Source organism: Onychostruthus taczanowskii, unplaced genomic scaffold, assembly GCF_017590055.1.
Source record: "Onychostruthus taczanowskii isolate IOZ18803 unplaced genomic scaffold, ASM1759005v1 scaffold60, whole genome shotgun sequence".
In the NCBI taxonomy this organism is placed as follows: Eukaryota; Metazoa; Chordata; class Aves; order Passeriformes; family Passeridae; genus Onychostruthus; species Onychostruthus taczanowskii.
Window position 1 is genome coordinate 1,343,220 of NW_024503680.1, and position 20,679 is coordinate 1,363,898.

General features: G+C 59.3%; 1 protein-coding gene across 2 annotated transcripts in view; it reads right to left on the reverse strand.

Annotated features, from left to right (window-relative positions):
- The window catches only part of SOGA1 (suppressor of glucose, autophagy associated 1), a 29,565-nt gene extending 8,898 nt beyond the window's left edge, over nucleotides 1-20,667 (reverse strand). Inside the window, exons 1-11 of one of the 2 annotated variants that reach the window (XM_041419245.1) lie at nucleotides 20,244-20,667; nucleotides 12,169-12,393; nucleotides 10,463-10,621; nucleotides 7,851-7,913; nucleotides 3,953-5,170; nucleotides 2,843-2,962; nucleotides 2,597-2,722; nucleotides 2,031-2,261; nucleotides 1,776-1,883; nucleotides 1,322-1,489; nucleotides 72-323 (exon numbers count right to left, since the gene is read on the reverse strand). In XM_041419245.1, the coding sequence (XP_041275179.1) occupies nucleotides 72-323; nucleotides 1,322-1,489; nucleotides 1,776-1,883; nucleotides 2,031-2,261; nucleotides 2,597-2,722; nucleotides 2,843-2,962; nucleotides 3,953-5,170; nucleotides 7,851-7,913; nucleotides 10,463-10,621; nucleotides 12,169-12,393; nucleotides 20,244-20,375 (2,802 nt within the window). In that variant the 5' untranslated portion in view covers nucleotides 20,376-20,667. The remainder of the gene's footprint in view (nucleotides 1-71; nucleotides 324-1,321; nucleotides 1,490-1,775; nucleotides 1,884-2,030; nucleotides 2,262-2,596; nucleotides 2,723-2,842; nucleotides 2,963-3,952; nucleotides 5,171-7,850; nucleotides 7,914-10,462; nucleotides 10,622-12,168; nucleotides 12,394-20,243) is intronic. The other variant, XM_041419244.1, reaches the window with a different exon arrangement.
- Nucleotides 20,668-20,679: the final 12 nt, after the last annotated feature.

The following is a 20,679-nucleotide window of genomic DNA, read 5'->3' on the forward strand; positions in this document are numbered from 1 at the left end:
CAAAAGCATGAAACATTCTCGGGGCAAGCAGCAGAGGCTGGAGGACACATGCAGGATGGGGGACACCATACCTGGTTGAGTTTGTTCTGCAGGTCCTTCGCTTGCTGCTCTGCCTGCTGCTGCTCCTCCTTGAAGCGAGCCAGCAGCTCCACCTTCTCCTGATTCCAGTTCTTCTCACTGATCTGCAGCTGCTTGGTGAGGTCCATGACAGCGCTGTAGGACTCGGCCAGGAGATGCTGGTGCTCCTCACGCTCCCTCTTCAGTGCCACCTTCCAGTCTGGCAGCGCACGCTCTGCAATCCCTTTGCCTGCCTTTGACTCCAGCTGTGGGGACACAGTGGTGGCTGTGAGGGACCCAGGGTTCCAGTGTGATGCTGGACATTTCCAACAAATGGGCAGGGCTGCGGGCATCCCGCTTGCCAGTGCCACTCCCAAGCTGCCAGGCTGGGCAATAAGCATGTCCCCAAAGATGTGACACACACAACATGGCTTGCCCATGGCACAGCCAAGCCATGGCCAGCCGTGGCTTGCAGCCACATCATGCCAGCTGGCCTGCAGATGGTCACCCAGTAGGACACAGGCTGAATGTCCTGCCTGCCTGGCTGTGCTCCTGCCTGCAGGACATGGCTCCTGGAGAGGGGCACCATCACCTGCAGTGCTGCCTGAACAGCCCCCAAAGGATGGAGCACCACTGGGGTGCTGCCACGGCTGCTCTGCTCGCTTTTGAGGAGGAGATATAGGAACTGGGGACTCATGCTCTGCCAAGAGAAATCCTGCCTGGAAAGTGCTGGCACCTGTGCTGGGGAGCAGAGCTGATGTACAGCCATGGGCTGCTGCCAGCACAGTTGAGTGGAAACCTCTCAGCACTGGGAGGGCAGGGCTGAGGGACTGGTGGGACTCATACTACAGGCTGGAGCTTCCCCCAGTGCCCAGGCTGCCCTGGCTCCACCTCCTGCCTTCCCTGCAGCCCTGCATCCCTTCTGCAGCATCCGCAGGGATCCTGCGCTGTGACTCGGGGTGGGGGAGAGGTGGGCTCTGATGCTGCTCTCAGCTGCCTGTCCTCAGGGGGGATGCTGAGCCCCTGTCCCATCCCACCCTCCCCAGAGAGAGGAATAAAGAGCATCCTCTGCTGCTCCACAGTCAGATTTCCATGCCAGCCCCGTTGCCATGGAAACTCTCCTGCCTGAGTGGCTGCTAATTAAGATTCCCACAGTGCCACCCTGCTCCCAGCCCAGTGCTTGGCACAGGGCACAGGCAGGCCCCCAGCCCCCCAGCAGGCATGGGGGAGCTCAGCCAGCCCACGGGGTGCCCGGGGCTCCCACCTGGGTGATGTGGCACTTGAGCTCAGCGCGCTCCATCTCCCAGGCAGCCTTGGCCTTGGTGAACTGCTGCTGCAGCTCGCTGGCACCGCGCCGCTCCTCCCGCAGCTCCGTGCACAGCTCCTTCAGGGTCACCTTCATGTCTGCCAGAGTCTTGATGCACTCGTTGGGCTGCAGGAGAACAGGGGTGAGCACAGGTAGCAGGAGGGGACCCAACAGGGTGAGACTCTGTGGGAGCTGCCCTCTCTGCATCCCAGCCCTGCAGCTTGCTGCCAAGGGACTGAGGGACAGGGGAAGCTACCAGGGCAGGGGACCATGCTCAGGGGTGACGTGCTGGGGAGGAGCATCCCCACACAGGCATGCACCCTGAGAGGAGCCACCAGACCATGCCACACAGCCACAGCAGGGGCTGATCCTACCCTGATCCACCCCCTGGGCTCGTGGGGACCCTGCTTACCGTGTTGGGGGTCCAGGTGTCCCCGGCACACATCTTGTTGTCTGCCTGTTGCTGCGGGGCAAGTTCCTCCTCTTCCAGCAGCAGGTACAGCTCCTTCATGCTGTTCACCTGTGGGTGACACCGTGGCTGGGGTGACATGGGGACCCACAGCCCCTGGGCAGGGATGGGGGACACCCAAACAGCCCTGGGCAGGACAAAGAGGCATGAGGGACACACCCAACAGTGTGGTCTCCCCTCCACGGCAGCCCACTGTACCTCCAAAAAGTCCTCGCCCTCACTGTGCACCACCTTGCCCTGGCGCCAGCGCTTGAGGAACCACTTGAGCTTCATGAAGAGCAGGAGGAAGCTCTGCCTGAACTGCTGTGACTCCTGCACCAGCAGGTTCTTTTCCTGGCTCCAGAACTTCTGTTCCAGCCGCCTCTGCAGGTTCAGGCTCTGCAGCTCAAACTCCCGTCGCAGCAGTGCTTTCTGGTGGTCCTCTTTCAGCTGTGGAGAGATGAGCGGCTCCAGGACAGGCACTGGTGGCAGCCATGTGATGCCTGCCTCCCAGGGTCTGGGCTGAGCCTGGTGCCACCCCGTATCCCCATCCAGGGGAGCTGCACCACTCTGGGAGCATGCTGGGGACAGCAGGGCCATGGGGGAAGCCCTGCATGGCTCCATGTGCAAGGAGGAGTGTGCTCAGCTCAGAAAATGGGACATGCTGTGTGTGCTCCCAGGTGACACCCAGGTCCCCACGTGGGTCATAGGGCTAGGGCTGGAGGTGGCACCGCCATGGGTTGAGCACAGCTGTCTCCCAGGGGCAGAGGCTGTGACCTACTCACCTGGCAGATCTTCTGTGAGAAGTTGTCCACCTCGTCCTTCCTCAGCTGCCTCTCCTGTGAGAGCTGCTCCTGCAGCCCCCGCAGGCTCTCGTTGGCCTCTGACAACACCAGCTGCAGCTCCTTCATCTGTAACAGCCCCAGAAGGGGATGGGAAAGCTGGCCTGCACTTCCCTGTGTCCCCAGCTCTCAAAAGCCTGTCCCCAACCCCGCTGGCCAAGGGGACATGGCTGCCAGCCTGTGTCATACCTCGGTGGCGTAGGAGTCGTTGTCCTCAGCCCGGCAGGGTTTGTAGCTCCGGGGATGGGCGGGGTCCGTGTCCTTGGAGTGGGGGATGCGGAAAGGGTCGGCGTCCCTAAAATCAGGCTGCTGCATGCGTGGGCAAGTTAATGAGAACAAACCAAAAGAGCGGGAAGGAAAAAAAAACCAGAAAACAAAACAATGGGTCTCCGAAACAGTAAAGAACTACAAGACAACAAAAAGGATGAGGAGGAGAAGGAGCTTCATCACCATGGCGGGAGACAATGTGGAAACCAAAAGGAAACACATGATGAGGAGACACGTGGCCTGGATTGTTTGGGGAAAGGGGAAAAAAGAGAGAAAGAGGGAAAAAATGTGCAAACACCAGTTATGGTGCCATGCAGTGACTGGGGGAGACTGGGACCTCGGGCTAGGGGGACGACATGCAGAACAATAGGACTCTGAACAAGTGAGTGTGCTCCAGAAAGGGGCTTGTGCCTGCAGCCCCAACCACCACTGACACCCCTGGCCCCTGGCACGAGCTGGGACCCCTGAGAACAGCGGGACAGCAGGGCATGAGCTGCTCTGCACTGCTCCAAAGGTGTTCTCCCTTGGATGCAGATCTGCCCTGAAGCCTTTGGTCTCCAAATTACCCTGCCTGGGTACTTCTGGGGATGGAGGATTCCTGAAGTGGGGTCCCTGGAATTTGGGCTGGTTTTGGAGGCTGCAGGCTGCTCTCCTCCCACCCAGCTCATCCCCAACAAGCAAAGAGCTCTTGAAACACAATGCTGGGCTAAGCCAGGGAGAGCAGACAAAATATCAGCCCCTGCTAAGATGGGATTGCACCTGAGAGCCCCTGGTCATGGGCAGGGCAGCCTTGGCACAACCAGCCCGTGTCAGGATGCCCACTGCCTCCTGCCCTGGGCACACTCTGTTGGAGCAGAGTCCTACCTTGTCCCCGGTGCCACTGGCATGCAGTGAGGTGTTAGTTTGGATTTTGCTCTGGAGAGGCAGGAGGGAGGTTACAGTGGGGATCAGGGTTTGCTCCATTAAAGCAGGAGGAAACGTGGTGGCAAATAAAGCAGCAGCTGCTGTGAGGGATGTGGGAAGAAGCCGTACCTGGAAGTCAGAGGCATGCTCTTTGGTGACATCATGGCTGCTAGGGCTGGAGAAGGGGAACGAGTCCGTGTGCTCCTTGAAGCCACCAGTGAGGTGGTCCACCTTCCTCACGAAGCAGCCCAGGTCCTGCTGGAGCACGCCCAGCCGCATCAGCAGCACGTTCATCAGCTTGGCATCGCTGGGGCTGTCACCACCGCTGCCCACTGCCTCGCCCAGCAGCACCCCCGCACACTCGTTGTCCAAGCAAGCCTTCAGCCCCGAGGTGAACCCGTTGGCATCCGAAATCAAGACATCGATCGCTTTACTGACCAGTGTCGCCTGGTCCCGGATGCCCAGCAAGGTCTCCAGGTCCTTGGGCTTGAGCAGTTTGGCAGGGCCATCGGGCACCTTCCCGCTGCCCAGCCCCCTGTCCTGCCCGTCGGCCTCGCTGCCGCCCACGCCGTCCCTCCAGCCGGCGGTGGGGACGCACTGTGCCGAGTCGCCGGCCTCGGCGTCGGTCTCCAGCATGGGCCGGGTGGTCTGGCAGGAGGCCAGGTCGCAGCGCTGGAGGTTGGAGAGCAGCACCCTGTTCTCATACTGCAGCTTTTTCACCTTGCCGCTGAGCTCGCTGATCTGCACCTTGGCTGTGGCCAGCTCCTCCTGCGAGGGCTCGCTGACCACCGAGCAGCTGTCCTCCGACAGCGTCACGTCCAGCTCGTGGTCCGACTTGTACTTGGTCAGCTCGTTCAGGAGCAGCTTGTTCTGGTCCTCCAGCTCCAGCAGCGAGCGCCTCAGCAGCTCAGCCTCCTCCTCCACGAACTGCAGGTGCCGGCGCAGCTCGGCCACCGTGTCCCCCGCGTCCCCGCAGCTGGAGACGCCCACCAGGAACCGCGTGTCCTGCCCCGGCAGCTCCCTGTCCCCCTGGCCCTTCATGTCGTCCATCTCCGCCCGCAGCCCGCGGTTTTCCACCTCCAGCTCCACTATCCTCCGGCTGAGGATGTTGGCTTCCTCCTCCACCAGCTTGAGGTGGACCTTCAGCTCGGCCTCGCGGGAATGGGGAGAGTCAGCCAGCTCCTCCACGGAGAGGGAGCTGTCGAGGTCCCCGTACAGGGACCTGTACTTCAGCAGCTCCTCCTTCATGCCGTCGTTCTCCTTGGCCAGCTTGGTCAGCTTCTTGCACATCAGGGCTGACTCCTCCTTGGCAAAATGCAGCTGGCACTTCAGGTCTGCGCTGTCCTCCTGGGGACCCAGAGGGGGTGGGTGTTAGAAAGATGCTCCCAGGGACCACGGTGTCTCCCAGAGAGCCCTGGGGACATGCCACCCTCCCACACCAGTCATCCTAGGGAAGCTGCTGGCTCTGCTCCTGGAGGAGGAAAAGCTTTGAGATCCATCCTGGAGACTTTCAGGGTGAGCCTGGAGAGGGGACAGGATGCCCTGGATGAGGAGACCTGTGGGTCTGGCTCCAAGAAGGACATTGAGCCATCACCAGGGATATGAGGACCAAGTCCAGCCTGATCCACAACAGGGCAGAGGGGAAGGGAAAGCTGTCAAGACTCCACAGGGTTATTAAGATTTCCTCCCCAAAACTGGCACTGAAATGCCCTCGTCAGGGCTCTGCTTATGTTGCTCAGCCCCCCACTCTCATCACAGGGCAGAGAAGCAGCTGAAAACCTCTCCAAGTCCCAACCCCCAGCCTTGCTGCCACCACCTTGCCAGGGCACTGAAAACCCAGGCAAAGCCTCAGCTCCAGCTCACCAGTCCCCTCCCAAGCCCCTCTGCTTCTCAGGACCGTTTCTCCATGTGTTCTTTTTTTATTTAGCAGTTAGGATCTTGGCTGTTTGCCCAGACAGACCGTTTCTCTGCTCTGGGAGCTTTTTGGATGGAGGACCAGGATTTCCTGACGTCCAGCTCGCAGCTTCCCGTGCCCTGGGGTCACTTGAGTGCTCCGAGCTGCAGCGTGGTCACTGCCAGGAGGGGACCTGCTGGGCTGTGACCCTCACCTCACTGCACCCACTGCAGCTGGGCAGTGCTGGAGGTGGCCAAGCCCTTTGGCTGGGTTGTTGCTGGCCCTGGTAGCCCTCTGCCTGGCTGACCTCACCCCTTTTCCCCTTTCCTTGGCTGGAAAAAAAAAGCTGTCCCCTTCTTTGGGTGCTCTGGACCCCCAGCCCCCCAGCCAAGCCCATGCTCACCCCAAACCCCACAGCAGTATTTACTCTGCTGACTTCCTGGACTGCTCATAACAAGGCCTGAGGGGATGGAAAGGGAGTTCCCGTGACTTTGGGGTGCCGTTTTATTCCCTAAATGTCCTGTAGTGACCACAGGAACCACCCTGCTACACTTCCATGCTTGTGCACTGGGACACGACCTCACTAAGGCGCATTAAAGCTGTGCCCCCCTAATTAGGTGAGGAGATTAGGGGAGGGCTGGTGTGGGCAGGGCAGACATGACCTCAGTTCCTGTTTTTCCAGGGAAAAAAAAAAAAGCAGCAACCCAGTGTGTCCCTCTAGGCCTTAGCATCAGCAAAGAGACACACACACGTCCCCAAGACCACCTGGAGTGCTCCTGGGGTCTGGGAGACCTCAGTGTTGAGTCTGTCCCCCCCCAGCTCCATTTCTGGGGAGTGCTGATGCTCACCCAGCACAGCCAGGCAGGAAAGGGGCCCAGGAAGCCACAGATGAGTCACAGCATCTGTGCCCACAGGGCCACCAGCCACAGCTGAGCAGGGCCAGGGAGCCCATGGGGGCCACATCCAGGGGCATGTGCGCCCAGGGAAGCCCAGAGCTCCTGGAGCATTGGTCCCACCACAGAATTGGGGCCACCCTGACCTCAAGCTGAAGGGTCTAAGCTCCATGGGGAAGCAGAGGGGGATGGGGTTGTTTCCTGCACCAGGAGGAGGCAGATGAGGAACTTCAGCCTCAGGAAGGGGGTGATGGAGGAGCCCACTCAACTCAGGGCAGAGCTGGCTGTAAGTGCTCTCTGGGGAAATGAGGGGAAGGATGCTAGGACCATCAGCTGGCCAGAAAGGGCTCTCAAGAATGGAGCTAAAGGGAGGTCATAAATAAAGACTGGAAGGGAAAGTCTTTGAGGGCCTGGGGGTCTCTGTCCTGTGGCTGCACAGAAGGGCTTGTGCCAAGGACACAGGTCACCCAAACCCCTTAGGCTGCTCCAGGTTCCTGCTGGGAGACACTCAGCAGCATGTCAGGACTGTCTTTACATGTCCATGTACATGGAGGACTGCCTCCGTGTCCCAGCTTTGAGGGAGCAGATCTGTTCCCCAAAATAAACCCTTCAGGTCTGTTGCCTTTGAAAGAGGATTTTTCCTCTTGCCTTTCTATCCCTGCAACAGCAGCTCTGCCTCTCCGAGCCCTGGTAACAGCATTAGCGAGTCACAGCAGCTCAGCTCAACAGCAAGTGACAGCTGAAATCCTGCTGCCACCAGCAAATCCCTGCCCTGTGCTGCCCCAGCAGCCTGTGAGGGCAGGAGTGGTGTGGCCTCCAGCCATCCCCACAGGGACCCTCTGCTCCCCCAGACCCTGTGAAGCTCCCAGAGCACTCCAAGCACAGCTGCTGGCACTGGCAGGGGGGACACGGGCTGCAAGAGCCACAGGAGCAGAAGCAGCTTTGCAATGTAAAAGCCAATGTTCAGCTCCTTACACAGGGAAAGGGTTAAAGCCACTGCTGCTCCATTGATAAATGAGACAAGGGAGCGGTTGAGGACAAAGAGGATGGCCCAGCACATCAATCCCTCCCTTATGCAGTGGCTCTGGGAGGCAGGAAAGCTCTGCAAAGCCCTGCAAGGAGGGGATGGCGCTGCCATGCCCGGGTTTACTCCTGGCCTGGGCTCAGTGTCCAGCTGGCACCATGACCTGGGGTCTTGGTGGGTCACTGTGGCGTGCCCTGGGTGCTCAGGTGCTGATACCTGCACTGATGGCTTCTTCTCAGTCTTGCCCAAGGAGCGAGACCCCCGCTTCTTCAGGGAGTTCTGCAGGAAGAAGAGAGAGTTATGACCCACAGTGATGGCCCTGCACCCCAGCAGTGACAGACAGACAGACAGGTTCAGTGTGGATGGACATTGGTGCTGACATTCCCAGATGCTCATGGACCCCAGGAAAACACCCGAGCCCTGGTGGGCTGAGGGAGGCCCTTTGCTTTGAGGGAGCTGGACTGGCAAGCATCACATCATGAGGTTTGGCCAGAAATTCCCCCTGCAGGCAAACGAGCAGTGAAAAAGCAGGAGTGAGCAGGAAATGAGCCATGGAGAGTGGAGAGGCTGAGTCACTGTCCCTGTCAGGGCTGGATGGAGCAGGGAATCCAACCCCCAGGCCAAGGGACAGCTCTCAGGACATTGCAGTGTGGGAGCAGCAGATGATGACATTCCGCATCGCCTTTTCCCCAAGCAAGGGATATGTCCTGGTCCCTCAGCAGCATGATGCTGACTCTGCTGTCAAGGTCACAAAGGGACACAAGGGACAATGTCTAGGCTAGTGAGGACAGCTGGGAGGTGGGGAAGGCAGACAGAGCAATAAGGCAGACCAAAAGCACAGTAAAAATGCAGGTGCCCAGAGCAGAGCCAGTTATCTGGGGAAGGGAGTTGGGGCAAGACCCTCAAAACATCCACAGAGCCTCCCATGAGCACTGGCTGATCCGTGCAGCTGCCCTGGACCTTTTTCCAAGCTGGTGCTGAGGCCCCGCAGCCAGAGAAAGCAGCTGTGAAATGTAAGCCGCTGCCTGTGCCAAGGTGCAGGGCTCCAGGCTTTCCTATTAAGGCCACGACCATCCCTGGAGCTGCTGGAGCTGCGGAGCCTCTCCCAGGGGCTGTTGTGCCACATCACATCCCTCACCCCCACCCTGCTGGGGACTGCAGCTGGCAAAGGGCAGCACCAGCCCCAGAGAGCCCCAGGCACAGCACCCTGGGCAGATGTGGCTGCCACTGCTCCACCCTGGGAGCAGCCTTGGGGTGGCCCTGCCTGAGGGACCCCTCAAGGCCAAGCTTGGTGTGGCAGGCTTGGCATGGGGTACCCAGATTGATCCCACTTTTTCCGACCCCTTTAGGAGACAGAAGAGGGGAAAATGCCTGTGCCTTCGGGAATGATCCCCAGACAATTATCCAATTATGGGAGAAACCTCTTGGAAGGGAGGAATAATCAGCCCCAGGGGTGAATGCAGCCCTGCCTGGCTCTGGCTGCTAACAAGCTCTGCCAGGCTCTGTGCCCTGCAGCAGCAGGGAGGAGGAGGGCTTTTAGCTCACTTTGTCTAATGTTTGCCTAATTAGCACTCTGCAATCAGCGAGTAACCCCATCGCCCTTTCTAGCCTGGGGATGTGCCATCCTGAGCTTGGGGACCATTTCTGAGCCTGTGCCAGCCAGCAGTGTCCCCAGGGCTCAGGCAGCTGCAGGAGGGGCTGCATCCCACCCCATGCCCTTCAGCCAGGGCAAGGCAGTGCCTGCCTCTCAGAGCTCCCCATGCTGACCACAGAACCATTTTCCCTGCCTGTTTCCGAGTGAGGGAGAGCTCCAGCCCAGCTCCCACTGCTGCCATTTGTTATTCAGCCCGTGCTCCCGGCTGCAGGGGAAACCCATTTCACGTTTCATGGCTGTTAGCAGGGCTGTGCAAGACACCCCGTGTGGGGGATGCTGCTGCGTGTCACCAGCACAGGCATGGCTGAGAGGGGATGGGTACAGCTGGATCCTGCAGCTTCCCAGGAGCTGGGCTGAGAGGGGAGGGATACAGCTGGATCCTGCAGCTTCCCAGGGCTCAGCTTTAAGCAGGGATGGCCCCAGAGATCCCGGGCTGCTGTGTGCAGGAAGCACAGCGGGGGAAGTGAGAGCCTTCCCTTGGCTGTGTCTCCTCCCCCACACTGGCCTGATGGCTCAGCCAGAGATGCATCCCGAGGCTCCCCGGGGACCAAAGGCATCCCGGGCAGTAGGGAAATGGGTTACAAGGGCTGCAATGGATCTCAAGTCCATGCTGTCACCAGGATGCCTTTCCTGTCACTGAGGCTGACACAGATTCCAGCCAGAAGCTGGTCCCAAACAGAGCATGACATGGAGTGCCCTGGACTTGTGCATATGGGTACATTTGTGACTGCCCAGGACACAGAGGGGATTGTGCATCCACCCAGCTCCACTAAAAAACTGCTGGGACCTGCAGGATGTGGTCAGGATACAGCCAGCACCAGGCACTCTGCCAGGGATAGGGACCCCCCACATCACTCGGAGCTTTGCCCAGATGGAATTGGGCACGGCCCAGGGGGGCTGGGCTGAGCAAGTGGCCAGGGACATATAAAGTGTCCCCACAGCAGTGGGGAAGTCCCATAGCCCCCCCTGGATGGGGCAGAGCCAGCCTGTGCCCGCAGGGTGGGATGGAGCACGCTGAGGGCAAGTGCTGCTCGGGTTTCACAAGCATCTGTAGCACGGTTTGGGTTTCAGTGACTCGGGCAGGGCTGGGGGATCCCATGATCCAGGGCCAGGACACCTGCTACGAGCAGAGCCCTGGGGATGCCTCCTGGTCCCCCTCCCGTGTCCCACTCACCTCTCGGAGCTTGTCCATCTCGTTCTGCACCACCTGCTTGGCCAGCTCGGTCTCGATGAGCCGCTGGCGCAGCTCCTCGTTCTCCTCCTCCAGCCGGATCCTCTTCTTCTCCACCACCTCCAGCTCATTGTGGAGACGCACAGAGACGTCCTTGGCCACCTGGGGACACAGCAGGGCTCTCATCAGACTGGGCACAATGTGCAGGGGGCTGAGACTACAGCTCCTGGGCACCCACAGTCCTCATGAGGAGATCACCAGGCAGTTACTGAGACCCTCTGGGGGAGACACTGTGGGGGGTGACACCCTGGCCCTTGTGTCTGTCCCCTCAGTCGTGTGCTGTGACTGCTCTTGTTCCTTCACTAGCTGCAAGGCTGCCCTGCGTGCCCATCCCCTGGCCAAATCCTGCCTTCCCCAGCCCTAGCATGATGCTGGGAGACATTAATCACCTTTTTTCCATACCACAGTGCTGGAGAAGCCCTCAGAAGGCTGGAAGAGCTGGTAGGCAGCAGCAGAGCAGGCAGCCTGTCGCTGCAGGCAGCAGCTGTGCCGGCCAGGAGAAAGGCGAGCTGCTGCATCACATTACAGAAAAACCAGCAGCTGCCCCGGGTGAAGGGTGCCTACATCCCCCCCAGAGCTCCCCCTCTCCAGAGCCCTGCACAGGAGCAGTCCCCAGCATAAAGGGAGCTTAATAACAAAATATTCACTCCTGAATTTGCAGGACAGCAAAACTTGTCCCAAATGCCACTGCTGTCCTGCACAGCCTGGGATATCAGCACTGTGAATGCAGCAGCAAGCCCTGCTGCAGGATCTCAGGCCATGGGGTTGGGCTCCTGTTCCCCCGAGGATGGGCTGTGCTTTCTTTCCCAGAAAGGGAGAAGCTAGAGGGGGTGTTTTTGGCAGCAGCAACCCAAGCTGGGGGGGAGCTGATGGGTGGTTTGGGGAGGGGATTGGGGCCCCAGCAGGGATGGGCAGCGAGGCGGGTTCACAGCCCAACACTTGTGGCATGTCTTGGCCCCAGGACTGGCTCTTTTCTGCTCAAAAAACAAAGTTAGTCCTCGAGCTGTTGCACATCCATCCCGAGCTGTCTCCAAGTGCCACCGCACCCCTTCTTGGCAGCAGTCTCGTTGAGAGCCCTCAGCAAACACTCACCAGGCTCCTCCAGGGCGAAGCAACGTCACCCTGCAGAAATCCTCTTGTCCCTGCCCCAGCCCCATGTGCCACCGTGCCTGGGGCTCTGCAAGGTTTTCCTGATGGCCGAGAGAAGCAGCTCCCATGCCTGCAGGGTCCTGGTCCCCACCCTCTCTCCCTGCACACTTGTGATGCTCCATCCTGCAGTGGTGGCCCCATCACATCCCCACAGGAGCAGGACAAGGGAGCTCAGCCCCAGGGCCCAGGGCAGGGCTGGGCTCCAGCCTGCACAGGATGAGCCTCACATATGGCACATCTTCAGCAGTGCTGGCCCTCTCCACCACCAGGACCCCCTCAGATCACCTGAGAGCTGAAAGCACTGCTCCCCACTTCCCACATCAACACTGCTAGCAGGGAATTATAATGTCTCCAACAAAACTGCACATCACAATCTTCACATCCTCACAGAGCTCCCTGAGCCCCGACATCCCCTGCCACCTCCATGCCCACAACTCATCAAAACTCCCTTTGAGGGCTCTGGGGGCTGCCTGGGTGGGGAGGTGCCCTCCCAGGCTGACCTTGACGTCCTGCTCGAGGCTGTGGATGAGCTCGCCGTCCACCTGGCCGGTCTGAGCCACGCGCAGGCTGCGGCGCTCGGCCTTGCGCAGCCGGTACTGCAGGATGCGGCACGTCTTGCTGGCCTGGTCCAGCTGCTGCCGCAGCTCCTGCAGCTGGTACACGTCCTCCTCCATGTAGACATCCCGCATCTCCAGCATCTCGGCGCGCAGCTCCTCAATCTCATCCTGCAGGGAGACGTTGGGTTAGACCCTGCAGCTTGCTTTGCCCTCTTTTCCCCTGTGACACCTCCCCACCATGGCTCTCCATCCCTCATCCATCCATCCCTCATCCATCCGTCCATCCATCCATCCACCATCCATCCCTCATCCATCCATCCATCCATCATCCATCCATCCATCCATCCATCCATCCATCCCTCCATCCATCCATCCATCCCTCATCCATCCATCCATCCATCATCCATCCATCCATCCATCCATCCATCCATCCATCCATCCATCCATCCCATGAACCATTTTCACAGCTCTTCAACCCCTTGGGCCAAGCCCAATCCTTGCAGGAAAAGGCTCAGAGCCAGCTGGATGCCGTCACCCAGGGGTGAGCCAGTCATGCGGTGGGGAACAGCCAACAAAAGCGCCTGAGAGTATTTGTGGTAAAAGAAAGAGGAAGGTGGGGGAGGGAGAGGAGCTGCAGGAGCAGCTCAGGCAGCAGCCACAGGGAGAAAAATTAGGTTATCTTTGGAAAAGATGTGTCAAGGAGGCAGGCGAGGGAAGGAGGAGATGGCAGGCGAGGACAGCTGTTAGGGGAGGGAACGTGGGGACATGAACCAGATGCCACCAGTGCTAGGGACCAGAGGCTGCCCCTTGTTTTGCCACCAAGCAGCAACCCTTGGGCTGGGTCCTCTGTTCCACCTCTTCCCAGTCTCATCAGCTCTCCCAGTGACCTCCTCCAGCACAGCAGAGCCTTTGGCACAGAGCAATTGCATCACTGCCACAGCAGGGCCAAGGGTGACATCCTGCTGGCACCAGCACTGACCCAGAGCCTCCTCCGGGGATGTGGCACACGACTACTGTGGGGCCCCCAGTGCCACCTCCTCATCCAGACCAGGACTGTGGTCATTGGGGCTGCTCAAGGACTGTCCCCTCTGGTCCCTGGGAACTGACCAAGCTCTGTCCACGTCACCATGAACATGGTGCCAACCCAAATCCCCCCGAGCAAACGCTCCACGCACCACCGGCTGTTCTCCTCAACCAGACCCAGTGGGACCAGGGATCCCTCCTGGGAAGGGTTCAAGCATCTGCTTTCCTGCCAAAACCCCTGCCACTAAAGACCTCCTGACATTGCCAAATGCGACTGCCACTTGAGAAGTGAGTGGCTCACACTGCCACTCTGCACTGTGGCATGGTCAGGGAGGGAACAAAAGGATCTGGCACAGGCATTGAGGATGCTCAGCCCTGATTCACCCTGGGCAGAGGGGACAGGGGACTGTCCCCTCATTCCTGTGACAGTGACCTAGAGCCCAAGATGGCAGCTCTGTGCTGGCTCTGCCAGGCGCTGGCACAGTGGCTGCCACACTCACCCTGCCTGACAAAGCCCCAGCTGCAAGAACTCCCCGAAAGGAGAAGCCAAGCCTGGGGAAAGGGCCGGCAGCTGCAGGGACAAGTCACAGTCACTCACTGTTGGCTTTGAACACTTTGTAACAAAGAAGGAACCTCAATTAGACAATCCCGGATTATCTCCTGGCCTGGGCTGCCGGAGCCCGGTGGCACCATGGCCACCAGGGTCCTGTCACCCTCTGCTGCTCTGCTTCTCCACAGGGGGTCTTGAGAACAGATCTGCTTCTGTTCTGGCTCAGAACAGAAACAGCCCCGAGGCTTTGAGATCAGCACGGGGGGTCCTGGGGACACCGGCCAGGCTGCTCCAGGGACAGCCAGAGACTGTCCTGTTAAGGGGCATCACTGCAGACATGTTTGAGAAAACCTCCTGGACAAGTCAGGTGTGAAACCCCCCAGGGACAAACCACATGTGCTGGCAGACAGCCCTGCAAGGCTTGGGATGCACCATGGGATGACAAACCCTAGGGGGAAACCCCACCAGCACTGCCACCTCCCCCGCCCTCCCCCGCCCCCCCCCGGCAGGGCCACAGCCCTGGGGGCACCAGCAAAACGCCCATAAACCAAACTAGCCTGGAGAGCTGGTTTGTGGCATCTATTCCTTGGGAGCTTTCACACAAAAAAAGGCATTATGGGTTGCAGGTGAGCAGGCGCACTGCAGGGTGGGGGAAACAGCCTTCCCTTCACCACCACCGAGTCGTGGCTGGAATACAACTGCAATCCTCCTTCAGTGCTCTCCATTCCAGCTCTCACTTGCCATGTGGCTTTCCCAGGCAGCAGCTGAGCAGGGCAGGGAGCAGGGACCTTGGAAAAAACCCAACCACATCTTGCGTTTGCTGGAAGAAAGCCTGGGCTTGCCCTGCTAAGAGCTCCTGCTTGTTTATGCTCTGGGTTGTAGCAACCGTTATTTTAGGGGGAGGCAGTGTCCAGCCTGGCCAAAGCCTGGAATCAAAGCCATGGAGTGGGGCTGGGGGGATTTGCAGTACTGGGGGCTGGGAAAGCAGTGCCTGTCTTTGCTCCAGCTGCAGGAATTCACCCACATCCCATAACCTGATAAATCCTCTGAGTGGATGCAGCCTGGCAGGCGCACAGCCTGCCCCAGTTTGCCCCACGGAGGCAAGCCATGCTGCTAAACCACAGTAAAGGGATTAGGATTGGAGAGTGGAAAAATGCCAAGAAGAGAGCTTGGAGGACAGAGCTGATCTCCTAAGGCAGCACATGGGGTGCACTGGGGTCCCCTCACAGCTTCAGGGGTCCATGACGGCCACAGAGCCTCACCCTTTGCACATTTTCTGGAGCTGATGCCCAACCCAGCAAAAAATCCATTTGGATTAAGGTGAGAGCAGAATTAGGAGAGGGGAGGAACCCCACAGAAACATCCCAAATTCAGGGGTGGCATTGAGCATGGAGCACTGTAAGTGATGTTAAATGAAGTGTGACACGGTGACAGGTGGGCAACACTGAGGAGGGGATAAATGACTCATCTCCAAAACAAATGCCCCTGGGGACTGCCCTGCTGGGCTACTGCTCGGTAAACAACAGGGTGCCCATCCCTATGTGGAGCCACAGCCTCTCAGCATCCATGGGCTGTTTCCCTGCTCCAGGATCAGCCACCACTGCACCCTGCTCATCCCATCTCTGTAGCAGCAAAGATTTCACAGGGTTTTTACACTAGAAATCTCCTGTCTCAGAGAAAACGCTGGGAATCTGCAGTCCAGAGAGACTCATTTGAATGCCCCAGGGATTGTGTGCAGAAGCAAACAGCCCATTTCGTGGCTGCAGGAGCCAGGTTATGCTCAGTGGAGGAGCACAAGAGACAAGCTACCTTTAACCTCCTCCACACAAACCTCAGAGACACTGTCTCTCCCCAGGGAGATTATTAAGGAAACTAAGAAGCTGAAAGGTGGGATGCAAACTGCCTGTTTCCAGCTCAGGAAAAAGAAACCATGCATTTTTAGAGCAGGAGGAGGCAACAGCTGTGTCCACACATGCACTCGAAGGACATCAGCTCTTTCAGGAAGCGCTGAGCTTTAGGGTGATGACCCTGAGCAGTGACAGGGCAGGACAGGGACCAGTGGAGATGGCAGAGCACACCTCAGAGTGCAGACCAAACCCGTTACAGGTTGCAGAAGCAGAATTAAACCCTCGGATCTCCTACCCAAGGGGAGTTACACGCTCACTTTGGCACCTGCAAGAATGCAGCAAGCTCTGAGCAGAGCAGGGGGCACACACTGCGCAACCCAGCAGGACCTGCTATCTCCAAGAAGCAGAAAACAACACGGGACACAAAACAGGCTCATGCAGCGCAGCCACGGCTGGCTGTGGCTGCTTGGCTGTGCCAACCTCGGCAGGCAGAGCCAAGCAGCAGCAGCCTGCCCGCGGGGGATGGGCAGCATTTTGTGGGGCACACCCTCCGGTTTCCCCCCCAAACCTCAGCAGAGGAGGAGGAGGAGGGATGGGAGCTGCCGGGGTGTGTGGCAGAGGCGCCTTTGTGCGGAGCTGGGCTGCGCTGGCAGGGCTGTGCCTGCGGCTGTCCCCGTGCAAAGACGGGGATTACCGTGTGCAGGAGAGCAACAAGCACGGCTTCCTCCCAGATTACAGCACAAAAGCAGCAGCTTTCAATTAACTCTGAGCAGGCAGCCCGGCAGGCAGCACAGGGAATTATGCCTGAATTTGCTAGAGGAAAAAAAGAAAAACCAGAGGGGATTTTTAAACGAAACTGCCCAGGGTGCTCAGGCATGTCCCCTGCCAGCAAGGGGAACACAGAAAATGCAGCGCACCACAAGCCCGTGCCAGGGTGCAGTGGGTGGAAGGATGGCAAGGCACACCCATGTCACACATAGGGGTTTCTCTGGGTGCATTAGCAGCAGCTCTGGCCCAGCTCTGACAGCAAACGCCAGCCATCCATGTCATGCTGGAGCTCAGTGCAGCAGCCTCTGTGCTGATCCCTGCCCCTGGCTGGCATGGCAGCTCCCCCTTGGTAACCGGAGTGAGGGAAAAATCAACATTTCTCAGCTTTACACCTGCCCCCATAAATTACCAGGCAAACAGCTGGGGGCTCTCTGCAGCCCATGCCATGTTGTGCAGCATCCAAAAAGGCAAGAGGCTGCAAAACTCCTTCTAGGGGGGCTGCTTGACAGAGCTCTGGTCCCCAGCTCTGCAGGCATGGTCCCTGTCCCTGTGGGCAGGCAGGGTCTGGGCAGCAGCAGAGCAGAGATTCAGTGCCAACCAGGCTGCCCAGACACGGCCCCCAATAATGGGGGGGCTCTCAGAGAGCCCTTGCTGGTGGCATGAGTACCTTGGGGGAAACAAGGCACCCAGCCACATAAATGTTTCTCTACAGAGCTGGGAAATGCATGAGCCCCAGGGGATGTGGGGACTCAGGGCAGGGAGCAGGAGGGAGACAGGCAGCAGGGAAGGGCACTCAGCTCCCAGTGTTACACGGCTCTTGGCTAAACCCTTTCCCTCAGAGAGGAGAGGAGAGGAGAGGCTCTGCAGGCATCCCCTCCCCTTGCTCCAAACCCTCCCGTGCCCACTCTTTGTCTGCCTGTCCCTCTGCAGCTGCTGCTGTATCACATCTCACATTTTCCAGCCTGCTGAGCAGGGCTGGGAGCTGCTCTCCATCGCACGGCTCAGCAACAGCGAGCTGGGGCAAGGAGCTGGGGCAAGCCACCTCCTCCCTCCCCAGGCTGCCAACCTGCCTGTGAAAACAGCCCTTTTTGGGGAAACACTCAGAATAACCCGTTCAGGGGGGTCACAGCAGGTGCACAGGCCTGAGAGCAGGGGCAAGAGGTGATCCCAGCTCACCCAGCACACCCAGAGCGGGAGGAGAAAAGCAGAGCCCTGCACAAATGTGGGGTGCAAAGAGAAATGTGTGTGCTTAAACAAGTCGTTTTTATTATGGCAGCCAGGGAAAGAAGGGACGTGAGCTGGCACTGCTGGAGCTCTGCTGGGAAGCTCCCAAACCCAGCGTGCATCACACGGGCGTAGTAGCACCACACACGTCTGGCTCGTGCCAGAACGTCACCAAAGCCCTCCCACCCCCAAAAATCCTCATCTCGCTCTAAATACGCACTAGGTTTTAGCTGGTGCTGATGAACACATGAAAAAAATATTCATTTGCAGCTTTTTGGGTGAGTCCCAGGAAATAAGTCACTGGGATGAGCCTGATTCATCCACACTCGAGCAGAGGAGAGCTGCATGGCAAGATGGGCAGTGCCAATCCCTCGGGTTATGGCTTTATTTTTGTTTTAAGTCCTGAAATGCCTGAATTTTTAGCACAGATGGCACAAGCCAGCACTCTGCTGCAGCCCAGCCCAGTTTCCTGCTCCTTGCTGGAGAAACTAGGCAAATCTTCCAACATTTTTTGGACCACAAGAGGTGTGTGCTCTGGGCTTCTGCCCAGCTGGAGCCAGGGTACCACCACAGCCACCTCCTGCTCCACAGTCAGGAGAAGCAAGCTACAACACAGAAACATGCATATAAGCAGGATGCACATGGCAGAGAGGGGACACAAGTGTTGGCAAAGAAGGGACGATGCCACCAGCATCCCCGTGGCCATTCCTGGTGCACACCTCCAGCACCTCTGCCCTCTCCCACTGCCCCTGGCCAGGGGACTTCAGCTGCCACTCCTCAGGGCAGGTAAATCACTCACACCCTGCTGGCCTGCAGCTTGCCAGGAAGGAGATCACGTGGGAATGGAGGAAGCAGGAATGGCAGTGCTTGCACGCGTGTTCTTGGAAACCCAGGGGCCTCATCTGTATTTTTCCAGCCCCCAGTAAATCAAAGCCCTTAAGCTGTTGCTGCTAATTTTGGCAGGAGATGGGACACCAGCCATGCACTGGGCCTTTGCTAATGGACAAAGGGCCTGATTGAGCATCTTCCAGTGCATCACCCAATGCCCACCTCGGGGCTCGAATCCTGACACTTTCACAAACATGGGCAGCAGCAGAGGGGAGCTGGCCTGACTTCCAACCTGCAGCACCCAAAGAGCAGCTGGGGAGCCTTGGTACCCAGCCCTGAGCTCACCAGCAGCTGACTGCCCAAGCAGCTCAGCCACAGCTCCACCCTGAAGCAGAGCAGAGGGCACAAAATGCCTGCAGCCACCCCAGGATGTGGCATCAGGCTGATGTGTGAACAGAGGTGAGATGGCTCAGTGTCCCTGTCCCCTCACAGGACGTCTGCCCTGGCTCAACCATGCCCCTGTGAACCAGACAGACCTGGAAAAAGGCCCCGGGGAGCACAGGAACCAGCGGGAAGAAGAGAGCTGGAAAATGTCCCCAGGGTCTGGCAGCAGCAGAGGCAGGGAGAGCAGCAGGGAGCCATGCCCAACAGCCAGGCCATGCCCAGCTGCACGGGTCAGTTTATGCCATACTGTGTCCCAGGATGCCCAGCCAGGCTGAGCACATCCATACTCTGCGAAGCTGTGCCTTGCTAAGCTCCAGCCCAGGCTGTGCCAAGCCTTGCCACGGCAAGCTGGGTCCATGCTAGCCTTGGTCATGCTGCACCCAAGTGCCGTGCCAGGGCTAGCCATGCCTGGCTGGATCATGCCTGGCTAACCTGGTCCACGCTGTGCCAAAGGCTGCCCTGTGCCAAGCCATGCCATGGAACACTGAGCTGAGCGGTGCCCAGCATGCCACACCACGCTGGACTATGCCCAGCTGGGCCATGCTATGCCAGGCTGAGCTCTGCCCTAGGTTCAGCGTGGCCATGCCAGGCTTAGACAAGCCAGGCCCTACATCCAGTCATGCTACGCTGTACTGTGCCAAGCCCAGCCACAGCACGGCAGGCCAGCATTCCCTGGCTGTGCCATGCTCAGGGATGCCATGCTGGGCTGAGCCATGCCAATCCCTGCACCCAGCCATGCTGTGCTGTGCTGTGCTGCTCATCTGAGCCAGGCCAGGCTGAGCTGTGCCCTGTGCCCAGCCTGCTGAACTGCACCAGGCTGGACCTGAGGATGCTCTGCCACACAGAGCTACACCTTGGGATGCAGTGCCATGCCACGTCATGCCATTCCCAGGGATGCTGTGTCATGCTGAGCCATGCTTTGGCATGCCATGCCGTGCTGTGCCATGCCATTGCCAGAGAAGCTGTGCCATGCTGCACCGTGCACAGGGATGCCATGCTGTTATAACCATGGATGCTCTATTGTGCTCAGGGATGCTAAGCCATGCTGACCCCTGCCCTGGGATTCCACGCCATGCCATGCTAACGCCAGGGATTCTGCACCATGCTGAGCCATGCCCTCAGATGCCCTGCAAAGCTCTGGGACGTTAAACCACACTATAGCCAGGGATGCTGACCCTGACTGACCCGTGCCCTGGGATGCCAAGCTGTACCACTACTGCCCGGATACCATGCCACACCGAGCCGTGACAGCGATGTCACTCCACACCGAGCCGTGACAGGGACACCATGCCACACCGAGCCGTGACAGGGATGCCACGCCACGCCGTGCCCACCTTGAGATAGTCGTTCTCGGAGCGCAAGTCTTCCAGCTCGCGGAGCAGCCCGTCGGTGCCGGCGTCCAGCAGCTCCTCGGTGAGGTCGGAGAAGGCGAGCGAGGTGCTGAGCTGCAGGCGGCTGCTGGCCATGGAGGCGGCCGAGGGCTCCTCGGGCAGCGGCGACGCCTCTCCGGCCGAGGGCGGCGGCGGCGGGGCGCTGCCCGGGGACTCGCCATCGCTGCCGCTCAGCCCCAGCTCCAGCGACAGCAGCTTCGCCTCCTCCGAGGCGCTGCAGTCCGATACCTCCGAGCTGCTGTCGGTCAGTCCCGGCCCGGGCCCGGGCCCGGGCACCGAGCGGGGTCCCGACCCGCTCCTTCTCGCCCCGGGGGCCGCCGTCTCGGCTCCGTGCCGCCGGCCCTTCGGCCGCGCCGCGCCGCGCCCCGCCGGCCCCTTG